Source organism: Microtus pennsylvanicus, chromosome 7 (assembly GCF_037038515.1).
Source record: "Microtus pennsylvanicus isolate mMicPen1 chromosome 7, mMicPen1.hap1, whole genome shotgun sequence".
Classification (NCBI taxonomy): Eukaryota; Metazoa; Chordata; class Mammalia; order Rodentia; family Cricetidae; genus Microtus; species Microtus pennsylvanicus.
In genome coordinates, this window is record NC_134585.1 from 107,328,327 (window position 1) to 107,352,991 (window position 24,665).

Consider the following 24,665-nt stretch of genomic DNA (forward strand, 5'->3'; position numbering starts at 1 on the left):
GATCTCATTACAGATGGTTGTGAGCCACCATGTGGTTGCTGGAATTGAACTCAGAACCTCTGGAAGAGCAGCCAGTGCTCTTAACCACTGAGCCATCTCTCCAGCCCCTAACATCGCTAGATCTTTCAGGCACCTTTTAAGATTGAAAGTGACTTGAACTGGGTGCTTTTCGGGTACCACACTGCAGATGTAAAAGAACCTTTTCAATTTCAGGACATATTCTCTTTGTTAAATGTTAATATTTAAGAGAAAAACCACTATCCTTAGCCAGCACTAGACAGTTTTGTTTTGTTTTGTTTTTGTTTTTTTGGTTTTTTTTGTCTAACAGTCCTGGTTGTCCCGGAACTTGCTTTGTAGACCAGGCTGGCCATGAACTCAAGGATCCACCTTGCCTCTGCCTCCCAAGTGCCGGGAATATATAGGCATGCGCCACCCCCACCCTCTGGATATTTTTTTAAAAAGTACATTTAAGGACTGGAGAGATGGCTCTGAGGTTAAGAGCACTGGCTGTTCTTCTAGAGGTCCTGAGTTCAATTCCCAGCAACCCCATGGTGGCTCACAACCATCTGTAATGAAATCTGGTGCCCTCTTCTGGCCTGCAGGCATACATGCAGACAGAACACTGTATACATAATAAATCTTTTTAGAAATACGTTTAAAATATACATCTGATGCATATTTTAAAGTATTATACCTCCTCCTGAAAATAACTCAGTGAGTTTCTCAGGTGAACCCCCTTCCTATACACACACAAATCAGTAGTCAGTTTTAACAATACCAAATTGGAATCCTCCCTGTACAAAGATAGGTGGTTGTGATATAGATAGGATATTAATTAGAAAGTAGTCAGCACTGGATTGCCCATGCGCTGTCCTTCACTCCTAACAGGGAATCAGAGGAGCCTTTCTGCTTGCACGGAGCTTAAGCCCTGCTGCTCCGCACAGTAGCATCTTAACAGCAGGGCATTAGCCACTTAGAACATCATCAAAAAGTTTTGTCTCTGTCCTTTCATTTATTTCACAATGTAGGTTCTGAATAACTGTTCACCTTCCCCAGAGCTCACAACTGTTTTGGTGTTATTCTCCACAAGCCTTCCTGCAATCAGACTTGAGTAGACTAGCCCCTAAAACAGCAGGAGGTGCTTTCCCTACCCAGTTCCAAAAGCAGGGAAGTGCTTCTGAGCTTGTGGCCTGTTGGGGATTTTTGTTTGTATGCGTGTGAGTGAGTGTTCATGTAGAGGTCGAAGGACAGCATGCAGGAACTGGTTCTGTGCACCATGTTTGTCCAGGATTAAACTCTGCTCTCTCAGTTTTGGTGCCTGAATATATCCTGGAGTGATAGGTAACTCTTGTAAACAGCTCCAGAGAAGCCACAACTGACAATCCTTCCCAGCTTTCACGATTCTTGGAGCCCCAGAAGGTGGTAGTTTGATACTAAGATTTTTATGTAAACTTGAAGGATGGAAACTAAAATCAGCCGAAGCTGATTTGTAGGGGTTTCATTATATCCTTTCAACTTGAAAACATAACCTGACTACAGGATGGATTGTGAAAGGTGTCATTGGCTCCTTTAGAAATAATTGCTGTTGCTACGTAGTTACTGTTTAACATAGGATCCTGGAAGTCAGTGAGCTTATAGGAAGCAACTAACGGATGGCAGCTTAAAAGGGTTGTAGATCCTGCCTTGTTAGCCCAGGGTTCAAAACACCAGTTCTTTCCGACTTGACTGCCACACGTTGGTAGCTGCTCATAGTTCTGCCACTCATATACTACTTGGCAAAGACTTTCCCTTTCGTTCTACCCAGTTAGACATAGTCTAGCCTTCCCAAATGCTGAGCTGACTCACAGCGTGATTCATGTACTCACAGAACAAATAAATGGATTTAAAATGTAACTGGCTTTTAAACCTCATATAAACTGTACTTCTAGACCAAGGAAGGAAAATTTTCTTTTAGATATTGCCTTGTTAGGTTACGACATGACTGAATGGTGCCAGAGAATTAATTGTTTGCTTCATATTAAATTTTCTTCCCATAGACATTTGTGTGAAGTGTACAGATAGGCCTTTTTGTAAACAATTGACAAATTTTCTTCTTTAAAAAAAAAAAAGAACATCTCCACATAACCTTGCTGTAGAATATGCCAGTTTAAGTTATGGGTACCCTTAGAATGAAGATCAACATAGAAAAAAAGGTTAAACATAGTAAGCTGACTTGGTCTGTCCCAGGCTAGCCTGAAACTTGTGATCCTCCTGCGTCAGCTGGGATCACAGACGTATGCTGCCAAAACTCTCCTCTGACCTGATTTTTAGTACATGCTCTATGAATCTAAATAAAGTGACTTCTATGGTTGGGGGCCAAAAGTGCAGGATATTTTAGATTGATAGCTTTGAAAATGCAAGAGAAGAAAAATGCAAATGTAAATATGTATTTGCTGGAAGAAAGTTAACATGAAAACATACAGAAGCCACTGATAATAGCGTGGATAGAAATGAGACTCTGGATACACACATGTGCTAAGTTTGTTTATGTCTGTTTTATGCGCCAATAAGATTAAATAGAAGAGGAAAGAATTGAAGCATTACGAATCTTTAGGAACACAAGTGAGCCCAACCAAAACAGCAGACCTAAGCTAATGTAGTAATTGGTTGTGCAGGCTCCCAGCAAACAGTACTTAAACTGTACAACCTTTATGAAATGTACTGGGAGGACAAAAAGAACTTCAAGGAAATCTCTGTGCCTTTGTGTTTATGTTTGTGTGCACTGTGGCACAAGTGTAGTAGTCATTGGATAGCCACAAGTGTTGGTCCTCATTTTCCACCGTGCTTGAGACAATGGTATTTGTTCACTGCTGCATGGCCTGTGAGCTTCCCCTACCCCTTACTCACATAGAGGTGAGAAGAATGAGCTCCCTAATAATCCACTATGCTCTACGGCATATAAGTACCTCACCCCCACGTGTACATCTTACACAACAGAAGTAAATAAAATGTTCTTAAATTTGCAGACTTACTATTAATATTCTTTTGGGTGTTTTTTGTTGTTGTTGTTGTTGTTGTTGTTTGGGTTTTTTGTTTTGTTTTTTTTTGAGACAAGGTCTCACTCTTGTAGCTCTGGCTATTCTGGAACTCACTATGTAAACCAGGCTGAAATGCACAGGATCCATCTTCCTCAGTCTCCCAAGTGCTGAAATTAAAGATGTGTGTCACTACACCCGGCTTATTAGTCTTAAGTTTTGTAATAACATTGATATTTGGTAGGAGAGTGTCTTTATTCTTTATTCTTGAATGAATTCCAAAGAAATTCCAAAAAACTGGAATTTTTATGTTTGTAAGTTTTTTTTGTTTTGACTTCAGTATATGAAAATATACATTGTGTGTATATGTATGTATGTATATACCACATGAAAAATTTAAAGATCCATTCTAGGTCAAAGGTATTAAAATATTTATTATACTGTTTGTTTGACCTTTTTTTCTGAGTTAAAACTGGTAAGAAATTTGGGGAAATAAGTAAAAGATAACAGCAGTGGTGCTGGGAGAGGTGAGTAAACAGAGCCTAAGTAATAGGTATGCTCTAAGGACCCGGGGTTCTTCAGTCACCTGTTCTAATTTTTCCTTAATGAAATGCCAGCAGTTGCGGGTGAGGAGAGGGTAGGCTAGCGTGATATAAGGGTAAGGCAATTAGGTATTAGCAGATTAAGTAGAGAAGGGAACTTGGTTTTTTACATTACATAACGTGTTTTACATTATGTTGTAAATTGTTGGGTTTTTTTTTTTTTTTTAGAAGATTAGGAAGCCTGTCCCTGTGCTACTTAACATGTTCAAAAAAAAAAAATCAACTTGCTAATTTTACCTCTAGTTGGCAATTCCTTGGTTGACTGCAGCCCTAGGGAGATAGTCAAAGCCAGTGAAGAGTTGTCTCTTGAAGAAAAGGGGTAGTGGCCGATGGTGAAACCACTTGTGCTATGGGAATTTTTCCAGCGTTGTCTCTTATGATTTCAGTGACTTGGCTGTATGGCCTTGATATTACCTCCTTCTTCCTCACCCCAACCAGCCTTGATGGCATCACATTGAGTTCCTTGAAGGGGATATTTTGTCTGGCTGTGGAATTGGATTCTAGTAGCGTGTGTTACTGATGACTGCTCAGACCCCGAAGGGTAAGTGGAAGATGTGTGTTGTGATTAGTCAGCCTGCCCACCCACCCCTTCCTAGAAACTCAGACCCCATCTGGAAAGACTGAGAGCTTAAATCTGAGACAGAAGGAAGACAGGGAATAGCCAAAAACCTGCTGAGTCTCAGAAAACTGATTTCTGCACTAAGAAATGAAAGAAGAGGCTGTCTGTATCCCAAAGGTGATGTCTTTTAGATCCTTATTCTCTGGTGGATGTGTTTGAGGACAGGGTATTGGAAAGAAAAAATCCTTCATAAGGAAACCACTTTTATCTAATTGAGGTAGACTTGGGTATTTTCTTGTTTCACAATATTGGTGTTCATTGTTGTTGCTTCTAAAATGGGAATCAGACTGATCTCTGCTTAGAGTCAAGAAAAGGTACTGCTTCTGTCTGGGCTGACTATCATGACTTTTTTTTTCTTTGAGAAGGGAGTGGCTGGGAGTAGATTAGAATTAGCAGGAAGACATGTGGAAAAGGGATTAGAAAAGGTGTAGGAGTTTTAGAACGTGTTTTAATGCACATCTTAGTAATTACCTTGTTAAATTTTCTAGTTTCTGATAGTCTATTTGACTCAGTGCTGTTACCTAAGAAAAATGTTACTCATAACTTCAAAAGCAGCAAAATTCTGTGCACAATATGCCAGGGAAGGCAATGGGATAGAATGTATATATTTTTAAATGTCTCAGAACCAGAAAAGGATGCTGACCTCTGAAGTCATCTCAGTATTAAGAAAGACTGGTCCTTCCATGTACATCTCAGGTCTTTGTGTGTTACAGTAGCCGGCATGTCCTAGAGGAGGAGGGAAAGTTCGTGACAAAGCCGTCTCCTCCTTACATGGGCAGCCAGAGCCAGAGACAGATTTTAGCAGCCCTTGTTTCTTACGTAGATCTCTCCTCGGATGACATGGGTATTTAGTGACAAGTGAATATGTTGACTAAAAGAATATAATGCACGGGGGCTGGAGAGATGGCTCAGAGGTTAAGAGCATTGCCTGCTCTTCCAATGGTCCTGAGTTCAATTCCCAGCAACCACATGGTGGCTCACAACCATCTGTAATGGGGTCTGATGCCCTCTTCTGGCCTGCAGGCATATACACAGACAGAATATTGTATACATAATAAATAAATGAATGAATGAATGAATAAATATTTAAAAAAAGAAAATAATGCACTATATATATTGTCCTGCTAGTTGTCACTTAGCCATAGGGTTATAGTAGGGTTCTGGTAGCTTTTAATTTCTTCTAATTCAGCAGAGAGAAGGAAAAATGGAATAAGGTATGGTAAGGAGAAAGGGTGACTGAGCTATGCTTATGAGTGTGTAGGCCATACATTTTCAAAATTAAATTCAACTTCTGATGGTAAAAATTATTAAGATCAGTTAAGCAATTCCAGTTATTTTTTTCTTGAGGTTTATAACTTTTGGGGTTGCCTGTGTTCCCTTTGTCTTGGGTAAGTTCTCTACCATTCTCGTAGCTTACTGTCACCACACCCACCTCTACATGAATATGTAAAGTAGCTGTTCCTAAATGAGCCTCAGTACTAGACAGAAGTCAGACAACCATCATATCAACCATCGTAAGTAATGCTTTAAAATAGTACACTGTACTGACGTAATGTTTAATTGGGTTTAAGACACAGCAAGTAGACATCTGTATCTGGATGTGTTATTTGGAGACTGGGTCTGTCTGGCCTAGCATTTCTCAGATTTGCGGTTAGCATAGGAGGGGACTCTGCTCGCGCTTTCTCTGTTTTTCCTTCTTCCCTTCCTATGCTGACTATTGCATGTTTGATTTGGTGTTTCTTAAAGCTTTAGATTTGAAGAAAAAAAAGTAATACAGACAGGCAGTGGTGGTGCACCTTTAATCCCAGTGCTTGGGAGGCAGAGGCAGGTGGATCTCTGTGAGTTCAAGGCCAGCCTGGTCTACAAGAGCTAGTTCCAGGACAGGCTCTAAGGCTACGGAGAAACCCTGTCTTGAAAAGCAAAAAAAAAAGAAGAAGAAGAAGAGATACAAACCACACTTTTGTAGTTGTCTTTGTTTTACCTTTTATCCAAAATACCATATTTTTTTTCACTTAAATACACTGAATCTAGCCCAAACAGAAAGCTGCTATTAGATCTGATTTTGCTAGAAACTATGACATCCAGAAATTGTTTTTGGCACCAGTATCCTTATTTACAGCATAAAGGTGAACAGCATGCAAGGATACTTTCCACTGAGGGGGAAACAGCTGATAGCTGGTAAGAACCTAAAGAGTTAGAGTCCTGGATGAAACTGGCAGAGCCGCAGCATTCTTTAGAGCTGCTGTGAGACAAGTCTCTGCAGCTTGTAGTTCAGAGGGCGTGTGTCTGCTGGGTGCCTTATGGACAGGTGTCCACACTACTTCAAATGTGGACCATATCCATTATTTGAGAGGTGGCATGTTAGGAGCACTTTTGCCACAGTCTAATATTTTTAGATGGGAAAGATCTTGCTAAGCTTCAGGCTGCTGATAAGCTTTATTAATAATAAATACAAGGAGAGATTATGCCTATTAATTCAGTTCTTAGGTTGCTGAAGAAATATTTCTAGCTTTCTACAACTGCTTCTCTTTATTTTTTTTATCTAAAATTCTGCAAGTGTTACTGAAGTTTCCTCCCCCACCTCACCACCATGTGGGTGGTATCTGGAAACCTGCCCAGAATCTTTTGAAAAAAAGATGAACAGGAGAGAGAATCTTAACAGCCTGGAGCAGAGAGCACTTCCGAACAGGCTGCCCATGCCAGCAACAGGGAGACCGCTGGAGGAAGTGCTGCCTCTGGAATCTGTTAAGACCACTGATGGGCTCTTGGCGGTACTTTTTTCAGAGTAACTGCCTATTAGGTTGAAATTCATTACTTGGTCAACTTTCCTTGACTTGCATCTTGCTGACTGGAGAAGTCATGTGAACATGTAATTGAAAATTCTACTTAGAAGGCAAATGCTGACTTGTGGCCATCTCAGTGAGTGGAGGGTTTACTTTTTTGTTTGTTTTTCTTCTTGAAAAGCAGTTGTACATTTGATATTTAAGGTTTTTAAAATTAAGGTTTTAACACAAAAGTAAGAAATGTCTTGGGCTGCATGAAGATACTTGTTAACCATATTCTGGTATAATATCTGGCTCAGCTTGATTTGTGATTGTCGTTTATCTTTTTTTATTTTATTTTTTATTATGTATACAATATTCTGTCTGTGTGTATGTATGCAGGCCAGAAGAGGGCACCAGACCTCATTACAGATGGTTGTGAGCCACCATGTGGTTGCTGGGAATTGAACTCAGGACCTTTGGAAGAGCAGGCAATGCTCTTAACCGCTGAGCCATCTCCCCAGCCCCCTGTCGTTTATCTTAAAAGCTTAATTTGATATTACACAAGAAAGGTGTTTTAACGATTCACTCATTTTGCAGATGTTTATTAAATGCCTTCCTGCATGTTTGCCTTGCTTCTTTAAACCTTCAGTGTCTGTTTTTAGGCTTAACAAAACAGGCTGTGGACTCTCTCCCTTCCTTGTGTCAGAGTTGCCTAAAGAAAACACTTCCCCAGTTAGATACTGAACCAAGATGAGTTCTAAACAAATACTCCCAGGTTTTTGTCTCTTGCCTGCTGTTTGATTCTGTTCTCTGCATTCGTTTTTGGTGGGAACCATGCTAGTTAGAAAGTCGAAAACACACACATCAAACAAAAAAAAGTTGAAAACAACCCAGTGTCCCTTTGTTTGCTCCTTTGTGACTGTAGAGACCTACCAGTTCGGGGTTTTTTTTTTTTTTTCATTTGATCATAGTAACTGCTTGTGCCAAGGTCTCAGACCAAAGCTTGGTTCTTATACTGCAGTCTGGTACTACCCCAGCAGAGGATGGATGTTTCAGAAGAGGAAGTTGTGCAGCTGTAATCAATGTAGCTCTTAATCTTCTAAATTTATTATTTTGTGTATATGACTGTTTTGAATGTATGTGCACGAGGTGAGTTCAGTGCCTTCAGAGGCCAAAAGGGAGTCGGATTGCCTTAGGTGAAGTTGTTAGTTGTCATGTGGGTGCTGTGGATCAGAGGATGCCAGGTCCTTCAGAAGAGCAATCAGGGCTTTGACTACCGAGTCATGGATCTACTTCCTGGTTTGTTTATAGTGTGTAGCAAAGATATGTTAAATTTTTTCTGGGTCTAGAAAACTCTGGCAATACTACATTGGTTTTATGGAATACAGATGCATAGCTGGACTGTGATATTAACACTGTAATATGTTTTGCCATTGCTAAGTATTCTATCCAAAAGCTAGGCCACTCCCAAATTCAGAAGAAGAATATGCTAGAAGAGACTTAGAGCAAAAAACAGATATGAGATTATATTTGTTTTCTGATAGAATTGGGAGAAAGGGTAAAGAGTTTAGTGTTGAAGATTACATAAAAGGGAAGGAAGAAAATTTGGTAAAATTGTACAGTTACTAAAATAAATTGGCTTTCAGAATTACCCTCCTCCCCTGCCAATCCAAGTCTTACTGAAATGATTGGGAAGCAACCGTAGCTGGTCTTTAAAAGAGGGTCAGCAAGCCACCTTGTTGCCACCTCCTTCCTGATGAGAATTGCTGGCATAGTAGGAACTACATGATAATGTTGACTTTGGGGGAAGTTTGTGTATGGCCTTGGAAAATGAAATACATTGGACCAACAAGATGACTCAGGGTAAAGATGCCTGCCACCAAGCTTGACAACTTAAGTTCCATCCCTAGGGCCCACATGCTGGAAGGAGAGAACTGACTCCCACAGTTTGTCCTCTGGCTCCAGGTGTGTGCTCGTGTGCACACACACTCATGATAAATAAAACCCATAGTATTTCCTTGTACTAAGTTTTCAGCTTTTTATCTTTTTAACTCTTTTAGCAAATCCAGTTTGCTGATGACATGCAGGAGTTCACCAAATTCCCTACTAAGACTGGCCGGAGGTCTTTGTCCCGTTCCATCTCCCAGTCCTCCACAGACAGCTACAGTTCAGGTAGGTGTGAACTTCATGTCCTCTCTGTCTCCCCTGATCACTGCCTAGTGCTCTTCACTTGTCTAGACTGGAAATCCGTCCCAGCAAGACTTGTAGCGAAGATGCTTTTGTTGAGGCTCTCTTTCCCAGGCTGTTTCTATGTGGTCTGTGAGCATTGCCCATTGGTGGTATTGGGAAGTCGCTATGTCCACTTTACTAAGGGTAGAATCAGGAGTATTTTGGCTTTCAGAACTGGCATTTAAAAAGAAATATACTTTTAAACATAAGTTCTTTGTATAAAATACTCCCTTCCACCTGTGTTTTTCTCTTTGTCACTAAGACTGCTTGAATTATGACAACTGGTATTTTGTCTCCTTTATTTACAAGATTACCCTTTATATTGGCAGTGTCTTCCCCTATTAACGTCTGGAATGGGAAGATGTAAAGTATTATAATGTGGCTCCAGCAGCTTCCTCTCCTCCTTCTTGGCCATCTATAGAAAGTGTTTGTTCTAGTTAAATTGTGCCTATCTCCGTCGCAGAGAAGGTATTAGAGAGTAACTGGAGAGACTAGGGAGATGGCTCAGTGCAGGACTTACTGAGCACGCATGAGAACCTAAGTTCAAAGCCAGGTATGGTGATGCATTCTTGTAGTTCCTGTGCTAGGAAGACAAGAAGATTCCTAGAGTTCACTGACTGGCCAACTGCCTGTCCTAACCTAAATCTTTAAGCTCCAGTTCTCAGTGAGGAAGCCTATGTCCCAAGAAAAAAAAAAAGGTGAATGGTACCCATAGTGAAACAACTGAGACTGGGATTGACTTCTCTGAACTCACATACATTCACAGAAGCTTTTGAAGCATAGAAAATAGTAGGAGGAAACAGTAGAGGCATCTATACCACTTCTTCATCATTCAACAGAAGAAACAGTTAAAAGATTAAGAGGTTTGTCCAAAGTCCAGATTGCTATTAAAGTTAATGAAGGATTTGTTTAGAACGCCCTTCATTGTCTCTTAATAATATTGTTTGCATTGTATTATTAACTTTAAGGGCTGGATGAGAGGTTTAAGAAATGTAAAAAAACAATTATCAAAGAAAATGTTATCTCTTTCCTATGCCACTGATAACCCAACCAATATAGGCAGGACAGGTAAGCAAGAACAAATATAGGTGTACAGGATAAACTGAAATAAATGATTGTTATGGATTCTGCGGGGGCTAAAACACGCAAGAAACAATCCCAAATACAATGCTATCATAAATAAAAAGGTATCTTGAAGTGACAAACTAAATTAGTGTGATAAGCAGAGCGGTTGCAGGTAACAGACAAGGAAATTTTATGTGGAAAACTGAGTTTTGGAAGGAAAGAAGAAGTAGAATGCATGAAATCTTCAAAGGTCTTGATGGTCATCTTACAGAAACCCTTAGAACATTTTTTAAAGCTTAGTAACAGCTGAATTGTTAGAGTGGGGAAAATGGCCTGTGGTAGTGTTTGTGTGTTGCCTGGGCTTCTGTCCCTTTGGAGGACATATCTGGAAGTCAGTAAGAGAGCCTCAGTCCAGTAGCCAGAATGCTGACCAGGAAAACGTTCAGTTCAGAGAGAAGACGTGACTGGAGAGGTGATAGTGACTGTGGATCCTATTGCACAGCTGAGGATGGACGTAAATCTTAGGTGAAGCTTTTATGTCAGACTTATCTTCTTGACAGACTTTTTCCTCAAAGCGGTCAGAAAGATCTGCTTGTTTTCTGTCCTTTCTGTATTCCTGGAGCACAGCCTGGTATAAAATCCCTTGAGAATTGCTTTCATCTTATCAGTCATTCTCAGGAGCAGCACCTGGAAACTTATTGGAAACGCTGTCTCTTGAGTACCTCCCGAAACCTACCAAATGGAAACTTTGGCCAGGGAACAAGTGCAAGTGTGAGAACTCGTGATCTCTAGAAAGAGCATTTCTTATTCCTGTTACTCCATCTTTTTCAGGATCTGGTTACAGTCCTGTTATGTACAGGATTAGACCCTTGTGGCACAGTGTCGTTAGAGAGGGAGAAGGAGCTGCAGTGCTGGGAGATGTAGCTTTATTCACACCAGCTGTTAGAGCCTACAGGAGCAAAACTGATGGCGTCAAAGGGACCTGCAATTAAAATTGTTCTCTTCCCTTAAATGAGAGTCCCTAGGGGACTGCACTCAGTGGAATGTGAACCAATGAGATTTTTCTCTCTGTTTCTTGGCTGGCTCTAGCTGCATCCTACACAGATAGTTCAGATGATGAGGTTTCCCCCCGAGAGAAGCAGCAAACCAACTCGAAGGGCAGCAGCAATTTCTGTGTGAAGAACATCAAGCAGGCAGAATTTGGACGTCGGGAGATTGAGATTGCAGAGCAAGGTAAAGAGGGGAGTGAGTGGCGGACCAGAAGCCCCTTTGCACTCCTTACCAAGACCTGGGCGAGTGCAGTGTCCTGGAAAGGACAGTTTCTTGCTTTGGATAAACACTTCTCCCTGTATGGAAACTAAGCCTTAGGATGCTTACATATGTTTTCCTTTTCCCAGTGCATGCTAATTACAGAGTGGTTTCTGTTTTCCTCGTCATGCCACCATATTCGCAGGTCAACAGTGCGTAGTCAGCAAGTGTCGGATCACAACATAGTGGTTAGTTGTGTGGGATATTTTTGTAGCTGCCAAGACCAGAGTGCCACATTCCCCAGAAGTAGCTGATGTGGCAGGGCTCTAAGCTAAGGTTGAGGCAGCCTGGGGCTCCTTAAGTCCTAGGCACCCTCTACTGGAACAAAGTAAAGGTGACTGATAATCAGCTGAATCTTGGTTTCTCTCTTCCACTACTGTACTCCAGGGGTCTCTGCTCTTCTGGTTTTTTTGTTTTGTTTCATGTTGAAGGTATGTTCAATACTGCAAGCTTGACAGGCTAAGGTAAGACAACAGAGAAATTACTGCAAGAGTCTTCCCCTGAAGTCAAAGTCATTCCTCCTGGTTTGATGAGGATGTACATAAATCTGTCTATAACTACTTCCCTCTCTTCTGGGGAGACTCACTGTCTACTTTGGCCAGTTTTGAAAGTTTAATTCATTCTCTTCTCAGTTCTTGTATATATAAAGCAGAAACAACATTGTAACTCTCCAATTCTCATCAGGGAAATACACTTGACGTGTTCTACCCCATCTCCTGTGGCTGGGCAGGATCAAATGGTGTTGGTAGTGTGGACCTTGCTCAGATCCTTTGTTCTTCCACAGACATGTCTGCTCTGATTTCACTCAGGAAACGTGCTCAGGGAGAGAAGCCTTTGGCTGGTGCTAAAATAGTAGGCTGTACACACATCACGGCCCAGACAGCGGTAAGTTTGTTGGAAGAAAACAGAGGACTTGTAATATAAGAGGAAGAAAACATTTTTTTAATTAAAAATAATCATGCCTTTCCTTCCTACCTAGCGAATCCAAGTGCTATTAGATTGGGACCTCCCTGTCCAACCGTGGAGCATGCTTTACTTTTGTTCATATACTAAACCCATTTTTAGCACACCTGATGGAGGAGGTTGTAAAATGATTGTTATAAAAATGCTCAAAGACTTTTAGGAATATGTCTTTCAGATATAGTTAAGTAACAGTGTGCCACACAGCTGAATTGAACTTTGGTGTAACTCTCCAGGGTAGGGCCAACTGCTGTGAAGGTATAGATACTGTGTTCTTGCTGAGATTGTCCCCTGCTCCTGGAGAGCCCACTCTTCTCACCCTGTCTTTCTGTTCATTCATACAGGTATTGATTGAGACACTCTGTGCCCTGGGGGCCCAGTGCCGCTGGTCTGCTTGCAACATCTATTCAACTCAAAATGAAGTAGCTGCAGCACTGGCTGAAGCTGGTAAGTTCCCACTTTTTTACCAGCTTTGCTTCAGGTAATTAAAAATTACCATTATACCGTGTATTCTGGGAACTATAAACTTGAGCAGTCTTAAAACAACAGAGCTGAAGATGAAGCTCCAAGATGGACTGTTTCCCTAACATGCGGCACAACAGTAAATTCCATCCCAACGTCACCAGAGGGGTGGAGAGAACAGGAAGAAATTTACACTAAAATCAAGGTATACTTAAAAAAAAAAAGGAAATGCCCAATTCTAAGGTCAAATGGATTAAACTGGATTCTGCTGATCTCCTCAAAAGTTTTATCAGTCTTGGCAGAATACTATGAACAGGGTCTTTTATATTGATAGTTAATTGCTTATTTGGTACTCATTAGTGCACTAAAATGTTTGTGCTGATGAGTTTAATTAATTTAAATAAATTTTTATTGTTAGAACATTCAGAAGCCCAACCACGTGGAGTTTGTCTGAGGACCTGCCACCACCACATTAAGATCTTCAGAAACTCACACTCTAGGGCTTGCTCTAATTCTTTCCTGATAAGCGTTTATTGTAGAAGATTTAGGAAATTCAAAATAACCAAAGATTTGGCAAGTTGCTTTCTATGCATTATATTGGTGAGCCAAATCTTAGTGTGTGCACATTTTTATAACCTAAACGTTGCATTTTCAGAAGGAATTTTTCTTGTCACTCAAAACTGACCACATCGTTCGTTCATACGGCCACATGATTTTACTTCCTCATTGAACATTTACATTGTTTTTGAGATGTCTGCTGATGTACAAGTGTTCTATAAGGAGCTTTGTTTTACATATTTAATTTTGCCTCCTTAATATGCAGTATAAAGTAAAATTGGCCTTTATGGCTTCAAGATATTTTTGAAACAAAAACCTCTTAATTCCTAACTAAAGTAATTTCTAAACTGAAAGTACTATTTGATTTTACTTTTTACTCTTTAAGTTTCATCTTTAGAATTGTTTCTTGTCTTCCATTCTTCACATGGATTTCAGAAAGTGGTACTGATGTAGGATGCACCTCAAAGGAAGATAGCTGATTTATTTGTCTCCATAGGAGTTGCAGTGTTCGCTTGGAAGGGCGAGTCGGAAGATGATTTCTGGTGGTGCATTGACCGCTGTGTCAACATGGATGGGTGGCAAGCTAACATGGTAATAATTCATGTCCATTCCATACTTTTGACTATGGATTTATTTCCTTTTCTCCCTTAAAGCATGGTTCCCTAAATATATTTTTGTATGTTTGATCTTATTTACTGGCTCTATTGCTAAAGTGTTTATAACACAATACCTACTCGGTATGGGTCTGAGGCACACAAGGCCCTGGATTCAATCTCCAGCACCAAAAAAAGAAAGAAAGAAAGAAAAGGAAAGAAAAGAAAGAAAGGAAAGGAAAAAAGTGTCTGAGTACTGAATGGAAATGTGGGGGAAGGGTAAGCTTAGGTGGACATGGTTGAAAACACAACAAAATGAACAGAAGGAAGTGATGTGGTCCCTCTTTGGAGTAGGACTTTTATTTCTTCCCTTCCTGCCCCAGCTCTCCTTCTGCATTCAAGGAGCTGCATATTTCAGCTAGACTGAAAATGAGTCCAAGATTTGTAAAATTTGTTTACTGTAGCTGGGCATGGTTGTGCATGCCTGTAATCCCAGCATTTGAGAGGCTAAAGCAGGAGGAGTCCTTGCTTAGACCAGCCTGAGCAACATAGCAAGATCCAATCTTCAAAACAAAACAAAATCTTCCACTGTAGCCCAGAACACATTTAGGAATTCTTTTAACCACTTTACACCAATAGATTTAACTGTTTCCACTGTCTAAGCCTACTCTGTGGATCTTTAAGAAGTGCTCTTCCAAGACATACAGGGCTCTCTCACTAGTGTAGAAAGTGGGCTCAAAGTTCCCCCTAGCTCTAGCAGCCTGAATGCCCATAGAAGTCTTCTGGCTGTTCTGTAGATCCTGGATGATGGGGGAGACTTAACCCACTGGGTTTATAAGAAGTATCCAAACGTGTTTAAGAAGATCCGAGGCATTGTGGAAGAGAGCGTGACTGGTGTTCACAGGTAACAGATTCTGGAGTAGCTGCCCCTTGTGTCCTTGCCTCATCAAATTCTTCTGGTCTCTCCTAGGCTTTAGGGCTGTGTTTCAAACGTAAAATAACTAAGTGGGAGTGTCTTCCTTGGATAAAACTGAGTTTTTACTCTTGAAAATCAAAGTTGCCTTAGAAGGAATTTTTTTTCCAGATTCTAATTCACATGTTTTTTACCTCTCCCATTTATTCCACTAAATAATTATTATCAATTATTTGGGGGAAGGGCTGTAGCAAATATTGTGTCTTGGAAAATTGTATTCAATGTTGTATTGTAGTCTTACATTTTAAATATGGAGGGGAAAGCCTATTGCAAAACTACATGTGATGTAAGAAAAAGTAAAACTGGAGATGCACTCTTGGCTTGGTGGAAATAACTAAATGCTATCTAGGAGTAATGCTCTACTGGGGGCACACTGCACATGATTGTTCTCACAGACACAGGAAACCACATCAAAATCATTGTAATCTTTGTTTACCAGAAGTAGACATGAGTGTTTAAAGCTAGAAAAATGCTGGCCTAAGAATATAGTGTTCCTTTTGTGGAAGAGCAGTGAATTATTTGAACTGAAAATGTATATATTCCTTCCAAAATTAAAGGGTAAAGATAGAAGAAATGAGTTGAGAAATGACAAAAAATAATCATGTTTCCAAATAAATAAGACTTAGGTGATAACCAACACTGAGGAGGGCAGCATGGGATTTGAAGCAGGTTTTGCTGTGTACTGTTTTATCACCTAACTTGGTATGTGTTTGTTTTTGTGGCTTCTTCTCCCTTTAGGCTGTATCAGCTCTCCAAAGCTGGCAAGCTCTGTGTTCCAGCCATGAATGTCAATGATTCTGTTACCAAACAGAAGTTTGATAACTTGTACTGCTGCCGAGAATCCATTTTGGATGGGTATGTTCAAATGTGTATATTCAGACTTGTAGGGAACCAGTGGGATTTGTTTGTCATGCTAGTCTGATACCTACAGCTTGCCTCTGTGGTCTCCCTCCTTTACATGTCATTAAAGGGGCCTGTTTCACAGTGACCTCAGCCAGCTTCCAGTTGAATTTCTCTTGGGCATTGCCCTATGCTTTAATTTGGTACAATGGGACTGAGTTGCTAATACTGTTTGAGTTGAGTCCTTGTCTTTTTCCACAGCCTGAAGAGGACCACAGATGTGATGTTTGGTGGGAAACAAGTGGTGGTGTGTGGTTATGGTGAGGTAAATAGCTGGGCCCCTGTGTCTCTGTTTTTTCTTACCAGAAGGGCTTAATAGAAACACTGGGTGAAGGAGTCAGGCTGGAAACGTTGTTGAATTGATCAGAGTATGTTTCCATACTATGCTTGAAAACAGTAGCTCTCGGGAGGAGAGGAAGGGGGATCTCTGTGAGGCCAGCCTGGGCTACAAAGTGAGTTCCAGGACAGCTAGGGCTACACAGAGAAACCCTGTCTTGAAAAACCAAGAAAAAAAAAAGAAAATAGCAAAAGTCTTCTTCATATTTGTGAATTAAAGGTATAGAATGTATTGACTTTTCATATTTTGCCAGTTTTTCTTATTGATTGATGTCAACATTATTGCTTCCCTAGTTATAATCTTTTATGAAATACAATTCAAGTGAATAAGTAGCATTTTATCCCCATTTTATGACTTGCATTAGAATGGAGAAACTGACATGACATTATAGTTGACTGTCTCTAAACTGGAATAGGGTCTAGGAAGTTTTATTATTGTCTTCAGCAATGGACCACTAAAGTTCTTGGGCTGCTGGCTATTGAGTGGACACATTGCCAGTGAGTTCACCGGGTTTTTATGGAATACAAACTCAGAGTTGTTCTTGTTTGATCTTGTTTCCATAATGTTAACTGTTACTCAAAGCCTCCCTCTCCCGCACTCTTGTTACAACATGTCTACTAAATTATCTCTAATTGAAGTTTACAACCTGGTTTAGGTTTCTCTCTGCTCCAGCTGGGTTGGAGTGTTCACTTAAATGATGAGTAATTCAAAGAAGGTTAATTCCTGCCTCCTCAGAACCTTGTCTGCCCCCAATGATCATGTTATTAGACCTGGCAACTTGCCTTTCCTGTGTTCTGCAGGTAGGAAAGGGCTGCTGTGCTGCTCTCAAGGCCCTTGGAGCAATTGTCTACATCACAGAAATTGACCCCATCTGTGCTCTGCAGGCCTGGTAAGGCTAGAGTAATGAGTCTATTAGATTTGATATACGTGCTTTTTATTTCTGAGAGTTGATGATTGGTTGTTTTTCATAGAAGTCTCCCAGGAAGAGAAGAATAATATGCTTTGTTCCCTTCACACTAATTCTAGGGCCTCTTGACATTTTTTTCTTCCTGTGTAGAATCTTGGGGCTCTGCAGGAGCCAGTGTGTATGCAGTTTAGTATAACTTACCACTTACTTTTTCTGGGAGATAATGTTATCTTTTACCTCAGAAGGAGATTTTGTTTTCTAATTTCGTGATCATTTCAGAAAGTTTTATCAATCACACACACACACAGTTTGCTTTGCTTATAGTGTTACTTCTTTCCTTCCAGCATGGATGGGTTCAGGGTGGTGAAGCTAAATGAAGTCATCCGGCAGGTCGATGTTGTAATAACTTGCACAGGTGAGTATCAGTGCCTTGGTACATGTAGAGCAAAGTTAACTCTCAGGCTGAATCTCAAAAGGGACACAAAAGGAAATACCTCTCTGTATGAAGTCTCAGACTTAGAGTAAGTTCTCAGAACTTTTAATGTTTTCCAAAAGAAAGAGCTTTTCCCTTGGTGATTTTTCATATTTTGTTATACATATCTTTCTCACAGTGTGTGCAAGCTCTTTTATGGAAGCAGATGTCTCCCAGGTTCTAACTGGAAATAGCTGGTACTTGAAGTGCCCAGCATCTTCTTCTTTATTTTAGGAAATAAGAATGTGGTGACACGGGAGCATTTGGACCGAATGAAAAATAGTTGCATTGTATGCAATATGGGCCACTCCAACACGGAAATCGATGTGGTGAGGTTTCTCCCGTTAGAGCTGTGCTTTTGTCTGCATTTCACTAGAGCCACAACGGACTAACTGTTCTTCCTTCCAGACCAGCCTCCGCACTCCAGAGCTAACATGGGAGCGAGTGCGCTCTCAGGTGGACCATGTCATTTGGCCTGATGGCAAACGAGTTGTCCTTCTTGCAGAGGTAACACACACCGAAGACTGTACAGGGTACTAGATCCACGGGGGGGGGGGGGGGGGGTAACACACACCGAAGACTGTACAGGGTACTAGATCCACGGGGGGGGGGGGGGGTAACACACACCGAAGACTGTACAGGGTACTAGATCCACGGGGGGGGGGGGGGTAACACACACCGAAGACTGTACAGGGTACTAGATCCACGGGGGGGAGGGGGCGACAGTGGGAAATACTAGGACCCATGTTCCTCGGAGTCCTGTCTTCCGATAGAGGTGTGTTTCCCCAACGGTCTATCCCCTAAAAGAGAAGCACTCAGGGAAACCTCCCTTTTGCTAAGTACATACACTGTTTCCTGCCCTTGACTGATTTCAGCCTTCACACAGATTTGTAAAGTACTAAAACCTGGAGTCCTGCTCTGAAACTGTAATTCTTCCTCTCCAAGTGGAGTGCAGAGGGTGTAAAGTCTTTCTTTCCTGTGTTTGAGAATCTGAAAGACGGCAGCTCATCTCTCTTCCCTTCCAGGGTCGTTTACTCAATTTGAGCTGCTCCACAGTTCCTACCTTTGTTCTCTCTATCACAGCTACAACACAGGTATGTGGTGAGATATATGGAACTGGGCACAGTACAGATCAGGGTTCTGGTGAGAATATTGCACTTCTTGTCCTAGGTTGTTGAGGCTCACACTTTCTCCTCTGATTGTGTCTCTGTATTGACTGCTCAGCTGAAATTATAGTGTTCAGCTTAGTTATTTCAGTGTGTCTCTTGTTAGAAACCAAACAAAACATCACTTGCACTTATATCAGCTAGTGTTTATCTCAGGGCAGAGTTCTGAGTGCTCTCAGGATGAGCACTGTTATGTCCCTGTCTAAGAAGTGCTTTGTTCCCTGGTCCTCTTCCCCACTTTAGGCTTTGGCACTGATAGAACTCTATAATGCACCTGAGGGGCGCTACAAACAGGATGTGTACTTACTTCCTAAGAAAATGGGTGAGTAGAAGCTGAAACCTGCATTAATCCTGGTTGGCTGCATGGCTTTGTAAAATTACTTTCCTGAAAAAAATCACTGGATATAATTGGGTTCTGATTGCTCTTCTAGTGCCTAATAGATGCTTGGCCTTAGGAGGCATTCTGTTAGCACCAAGAGCCTCCATATTTTATGAGTAATAACATGAGGATAACACTGTGTTTTACAGAATTGTAGAATCTGAGCTAAATAAGGAAGGTGTTCTTATCCTTCCAGAGCTCATCAGATTTCCCAGTGCAACTAAGTACAGCCTAGACCAAAGTGAGAGAAACAGAAACAAGTTGTCCTATCATTCTCTTTCTCAACCTTCTGTACCTCCGTATGATTACTTAAACTTTGTTCATGTGGCATAAACATCTCTAACCCTTTGCCTTTCTTCATAGTGGTACCCAGCACATACATTTAGCTAGTCCAGATGCTTGACTAAGCTAAAAGACAGCTTGCTGGCTGGAGAGATAGATGCTAGTGGTTAAGAGCACTTGCTGCGTATGCAGAGATCTCAGGTTCAGGTCCCAGCACCCACATGGTGGCTCACAGCCATCTGTAACTCCAGTTCCAAGGGACCTAGTGCCCTCTTCTGGGCTTGATGAGCACCAGGCACACATGTGGTGCAAACATGCAGGAAAAGATGTATACACATTTAAAAAAATTAAATTCTTACTCTGTTTTCTTCAAATGATTGCTCTTGGATTTTTGTTTGTTTAATTTTTTTATGTATGTGGGTGTTACGATTTTTTTTTATCTTTATGGGTGTTTTGCCTACCTGTATATCTGACTACAGGCTTGCCTGTTGCTTGTCAAAGACAAAAGAGGGTATCAGATTGCCTGGAACTGAAGTTACAAATGAGCTGCCACATGGGTGCTGGAAATCAAACCTGGGTCTAGGAAGATCAGCAAGCGCCTTAACTTTTGAGCCATGTCTCTAGCTGCTAGATTTTTTTTTTAAGAAGTTGTATTCATAAAAGTTAGGAAAATTTATCTGTGGAACAGTAGTAAACATATGCCTTAGAAATCCATGAGCCCCGGGCTGGAGAGATGGCTCAGAGGTTAAGAGCATTGCCTGCTCTTCCAATGGTCCTGAGTTCAATTCCCAGCAACCACATGGTGGCTCACAACCGTCTGTAATGGGGTCTGGTGCCCTCCTCTGGCCTGTGGGCATACACACAGACAGAATATTGTATACATAATAAATAAATAAATATTTTTTAAAAATCCATGAGCCTAAAATTTGTGGCTTTAGGAACCTTACCCTAAATAAATGTCAGTGACAGTAGGCTCTTTTGAACCTGCTGGAATCTTCTTTGTGATTCATGATTTAAACGATAGTTTAATCTAGTTAAGGAAGTTGCCGCAGGAAGCTGAGTGTAGTATATGACATGGTAACCACTCAGGTGAAGCCTAATCTGACAGAGAAAGATGGGGAAATATAAGGTACCCATGTGCTGACCTGGTAGATGGCCTTTACTTGCCCTTGTGGGTACTAAAAGAGGTAATTTCCCTCTTTGCAGCTTTGAAAGTTTTCTTAATTAATCAAATATTTCAAGTTGTGGTTTTTTTCAGGATTATTCCATTTTTGTTGTCTTCCTAAATGGCTTTAAAATGAAGATAGAGGGGGAGACTATCCTAGGAAGCATATCTGACAAGTCTCCTGCTCCCCTGCTACTTTTCTCTTCCTAGATGAATATGTTGCCAGCTTGCACCTGCCGTCATTTGATGCCCACCTGACCGAACTGACAGATGACCAAGCAAAGTATCTGGGACTCAACAAAAATGGGCCATTCAAACCTAATTACTACAGGTAACTAGGAAAAAGACAATAAAGAGCTTCTTCCCCAATGTTAGATCAGCCAGCACAGCCAGCTTTCTTCAGCAAAGGTGTGTCATGCCTGCTATTGAAGAGTATAAGGCCACCACTGCAAATTAGCAGGAAAATGACCAGGTTGTTGAGTCCAGTGTTTGCCTATCACAGGGAGTCACTCCATGGGTTCAGTCCCCAGCCCTGCAGAAAACCAGATTAACAAGGTAGAAAAATTGTGAATCTGCCAATAAATGTAAAGAACTAGAAGTATTCTAAAGCTTTAGAAGGGGAGCCTCACCCCAGGAGGAACCCATGTAGAAAACTCTCCAGTCTGGGCTGGGAGGAAGCTGGAGACAATACTGTAGCTGATCCCTTGATGCTCATATAAACGGCATGTTAACTGGTCCATCTCTCTCTTTTCAGATACTAACGGATGTATTACAGTGACCAGTCCACATGAACCACCCAACTCTAATAGAGTATTTTTTAAGATAACTTTTATTTTCTTCTTCTTACTTTCCTTTTGATTTTTTTCTATAATTTCATTTTTGTTTTCTCATCTCATCATTCGAGTTTTGCAGGCCACACAGAAACTTGCTCCATGGCTCTTTAGGTGAAACTGAGGTCGAAGGTTTCTCACTGTAATCACTAAAGAAGGGTTTAACTCTGCAGCCCAGAAAGTCGATTCTTTAACCATTTCTGGGGACTTTGGTTGTATTTAATTATCTTATTAACAAAAAATGCTAAGATATCTCCTATGTGGAACAATCTGCAGTGTCTAAATTGCCTTAAAAGAGCCAGTTTCCTTGCTGCTGGAACTAGTGCTCTTTCACTTCTTCAGAAGAGCCAGGATGGTCCTTCCAGCCAGGTAGGTTAGATGTAGGTGGTGCATGTCCACTCCCCCTAGAAACTCTAAGCTGTGTTTCCTGTGTACGGTGGCATGTCTGGCGCAGAGTTGTGTTGTTAAACTCAGTAGGTTCACTTGGATTTGTAGTTCAGCCCTTCCACCAGTCTCGCTCGTTGTAGTTTTTAACTAAACTGCATTCTATCAAGTTGAATTTTGTCCCTTAGCATTTATTTCTGTTGTATTTCTTTAAATTAAGGAAAAATTTTATGTTGACACTGAGGAACAGCTCAGGTGGTTACCAATATCTCTTGAACCTTTGAAGCGAAGTGTGAAGAGGTGAGGCTAGAAAAATACTAGTCTCAGACTCTGATGAGCCCCTTGTGTTTCTAGCCCATAGTTTATAGCATCAGTGAACTGGAGCCATAAGCAAAATTTCCTAGCTCTGCCTCATGCAGCTTATGCTGACAGCCAATTTCTTGAGCCATTACTCAGTATAAAACACTGAGCCCCATCTTTAGGGTTTATCCTTTAAGAGCAAACTTGTGGGCAGCTGTGCTTCTGCAACCTAAACTATTTGAAGGGATGTTTGTATAGATGGGAAGAAAGAATGATAACTTGGGCCAAGGTGAAACAAATATAACTATATAATATGTCCAGAACTGTAGGCTTTGTCTGGTGTTAGCTTTATAGACATGGTGCCGCTTTTGATTGACACTTGCCACAAAAAAATAAATTAATAAAAATTATAAGCTGAGATCTTAAGGAAGAGTTGGTAGAGAAAGTACATCCTTATTCATGTTCCAAGATAATTCCAAGAGGCCCTCTAATGATCAGAGAGATTTATTCCCAGGCCACTCACCCTGCTAGCCAGTATCTCTGCATGGTCAAATGAGCTTCATGCTCACAAGCTTTAAGTATATAATTATCCAGGATTTTAAGTCCTGAACGTGTTCTAGCTTGTGATCCTTCAAAGATGGGTTATGCGTTAATTCTAGGTACTAGAAATGTTTACGTCTCTCTTTCCACTGATTAGAGAAACAGGCATCAAAAAGAGAAATACAAGAAAGGAAAGCTTTTGCCCTGCATCTTCTTAGCAGGGAACAATTATCTTGCCAAAACTTCTTTGCCTTTCCTCTCCCGTTTCTCCCTACTCAGTCTCTTCTTGCTCCTTGCCAATGTGATCGTGCTTTCTTCTCTATATATGCTAACATTTGAAGACCCCGTTCCTAGGGCACTTAACCAGCCAGTCAGAACACCACATTCAGGAGGGACTTACCTTGGCCAACAACAGTGTATCCATTTGGTCAGCTGTGCTGGAGGGAAGGGGCCCAGTTCTTGTTGTCCTCTAATCTGCCCTCTGGTCCTGTGTCTATTACTGTGTCCATAGGAATAATAGGTAAGGGCTCGTCTCTGTCAAGCCATGTAACAAAGGCCACTGGAAAATGTCTGGCATCAGAGGGAACATGTGGAGACCAACTTGGGAGGAAAATAATCATTTTGTATTGAATGATTTTTAATGAATGCAATATTAATCCTTGCAGATGAGCAATAATCATTAAAGTCAATTAAAATGTAAGGTTTACTGGTAGTCTTGTGTTTTTTGGGGTTTTTTTTTTTTTGGTTAAATAGCAAAATTTCATTAGACCCCATTTCCTAGGATGAGACAAGCCATTTGAAGACAAGGTCTGGCTTTCATAAGCTAGCTTCAGACTTCTTGGCTTAAGTCCTCCTGACTCAGTCTTCCCTGTAGCTGGGACTATAGGCTTAAACCACTGCACTATTGTCATTGATGTCTTAAATTGCAATGATCTGGATGTTGAACATCCTCCTAAAAGTCAGTGCATTAAGACTGACATCACTATTGAGAGGTATACTGGAACCTTTAGGAGGTAGGACGTAATAGAAGGTGCTTGGGTCACTTGAAGGACCCGAGAGTGCCCTTGGAAGGAATGGGTGTGACATCACCCATCTTTTTGCTTCCTGGCTAGTGAGATGAGTAGTTTTATTTCCACCTTAAATGTTTATCTTACTGTTAGACCCAAAGTAATTGACCAGTCAGTCATGGACTAAAACATGCCTCCAGAATTTGTAAGCTAAAATAATGTTTTGTTTTTTGTCCTTAATGGTTTATTTATTTCTGTTTTATGTGCATTGGTGTTTTGCCTGCATATATATCTATGTGAGGGTGTCAGATTCCCTGGAACTGGACTTACAGACAGTTGTGAACTACCACATGGGGGCTGGGCTTTGAACCCAGGTCCTCTGGGAGGGCAGTCAATGCTCTTAAATGCTGAGCCATCTCTCCAGCTTCCCAAAATAATTTTTTTTATCTTTATAAGTTGGTTATCTCATCAGGCAGTGGTAGCACACACCTTTAATCCCAGCACTCAGGAGGCATAGGCAGGTGGATCTCTATGAGTTCAAGGCCAGCCTGGTCTACAAGAGCTAGTTCCAGGACAGGCTCCAAGGCTACGGAGAAACCCTGTCTCAAAAAAACAAAATTAATAATAATAATAAAGTTGGTTTTCTCAGGTATTTACAAGAGTGATGAAAAGCTGGCTAATACATATGGATATCTGTCTTAGTTCTTGATGCTTTAAAAGAACATGTGATGACTTGGTGACGTTTTTGCCTTGCGATTATGAGAACCTGTGGGCTCTGGCCCATTCTCATAACCCCCAGCACAGGAGACAGAGGAGAACTCCTGGGGCATTCAAGCCTGTTGTTGAGC

At 41.0% G+C, this 24,665-nt stretch overlaps 1 protein-coding gene across 2 annotated transcripts in view; it reads left to right on the forward strand.

Moving 5' to 3' along the window:
• Ahcyl1 (adenosylhomocysteinase like 1) overlaps window positions 1-23,510 on the forward strand; it is a 35,224-nt gene extending 11,714 nt beyond the window's left edge. The window contains exons 2-17 of one of the 2 annotated variants that reach the window (XM_075981641.1): window positions 9,061-9,172; window positions 11,384-11,527; window positions 12,387-12,487; window positions 12,907-13,009; window positions 14,079-14,173; window positions 14,973-15,079; window positions 15,887-16,003; window positions 16,250-16,313; window positions 17,186-17,274; window positions 17,637-17,707; window positions 17,999-18,093; window positions 18,173-18,271; window positions 18,790-18,858; window positions 19,174-19,252; window positions 20,967-21,087; window positions 21,511-23,510. In XM_075981641.1, coding sequence (XP_075837756.1) covers window positions 9,061-9,172; window positions 11,384-11,527; window positions 12,387-12,487; window positions 12,907-13,009; window positions 14,079-14,173; window positions 14,973-15,079; window positions 15,887-16,003; window positions 16,250-16,313; window positions 17,186-17,274; window positions 17,637-17,707; window positions 17,999-18,093; window positions 18,173-18,271; window positions 18,790-18,858; window positions 19,174-19,252; window positions 20,967-21,087; window positions 21,511-21,517 — 1,473 coding nt within the window. In that variant the 3' untranslated portion in view covers window positions 21,518-23,510. Of the gene's footprint in view, window positions 1-9,060; window positions 9,173-11,383; window positions 11,528-12,386; window positions 12,488-12,906; window positions 13,010-14,078; window positions 14,174-14,972; window positions 15,080-15,886; window positions 16,004-16,249; window positions 16,314-17,185; window positions 17,275-17,636; window positions 17,708-17,998; window positions 18,094-18,172; window positions 18,272-18,789; window positions 18,859-19,173; window positions 19,253-20,966; window positions 21,092-21,510 lie in introns of those variants that run through there. The other variant, XM_075981640.1, reaches the window with a different exon arrangement.
• The last annotated feature ends 1,155 nt before the right edge of the window (window positions 23,511-24,665 follow it).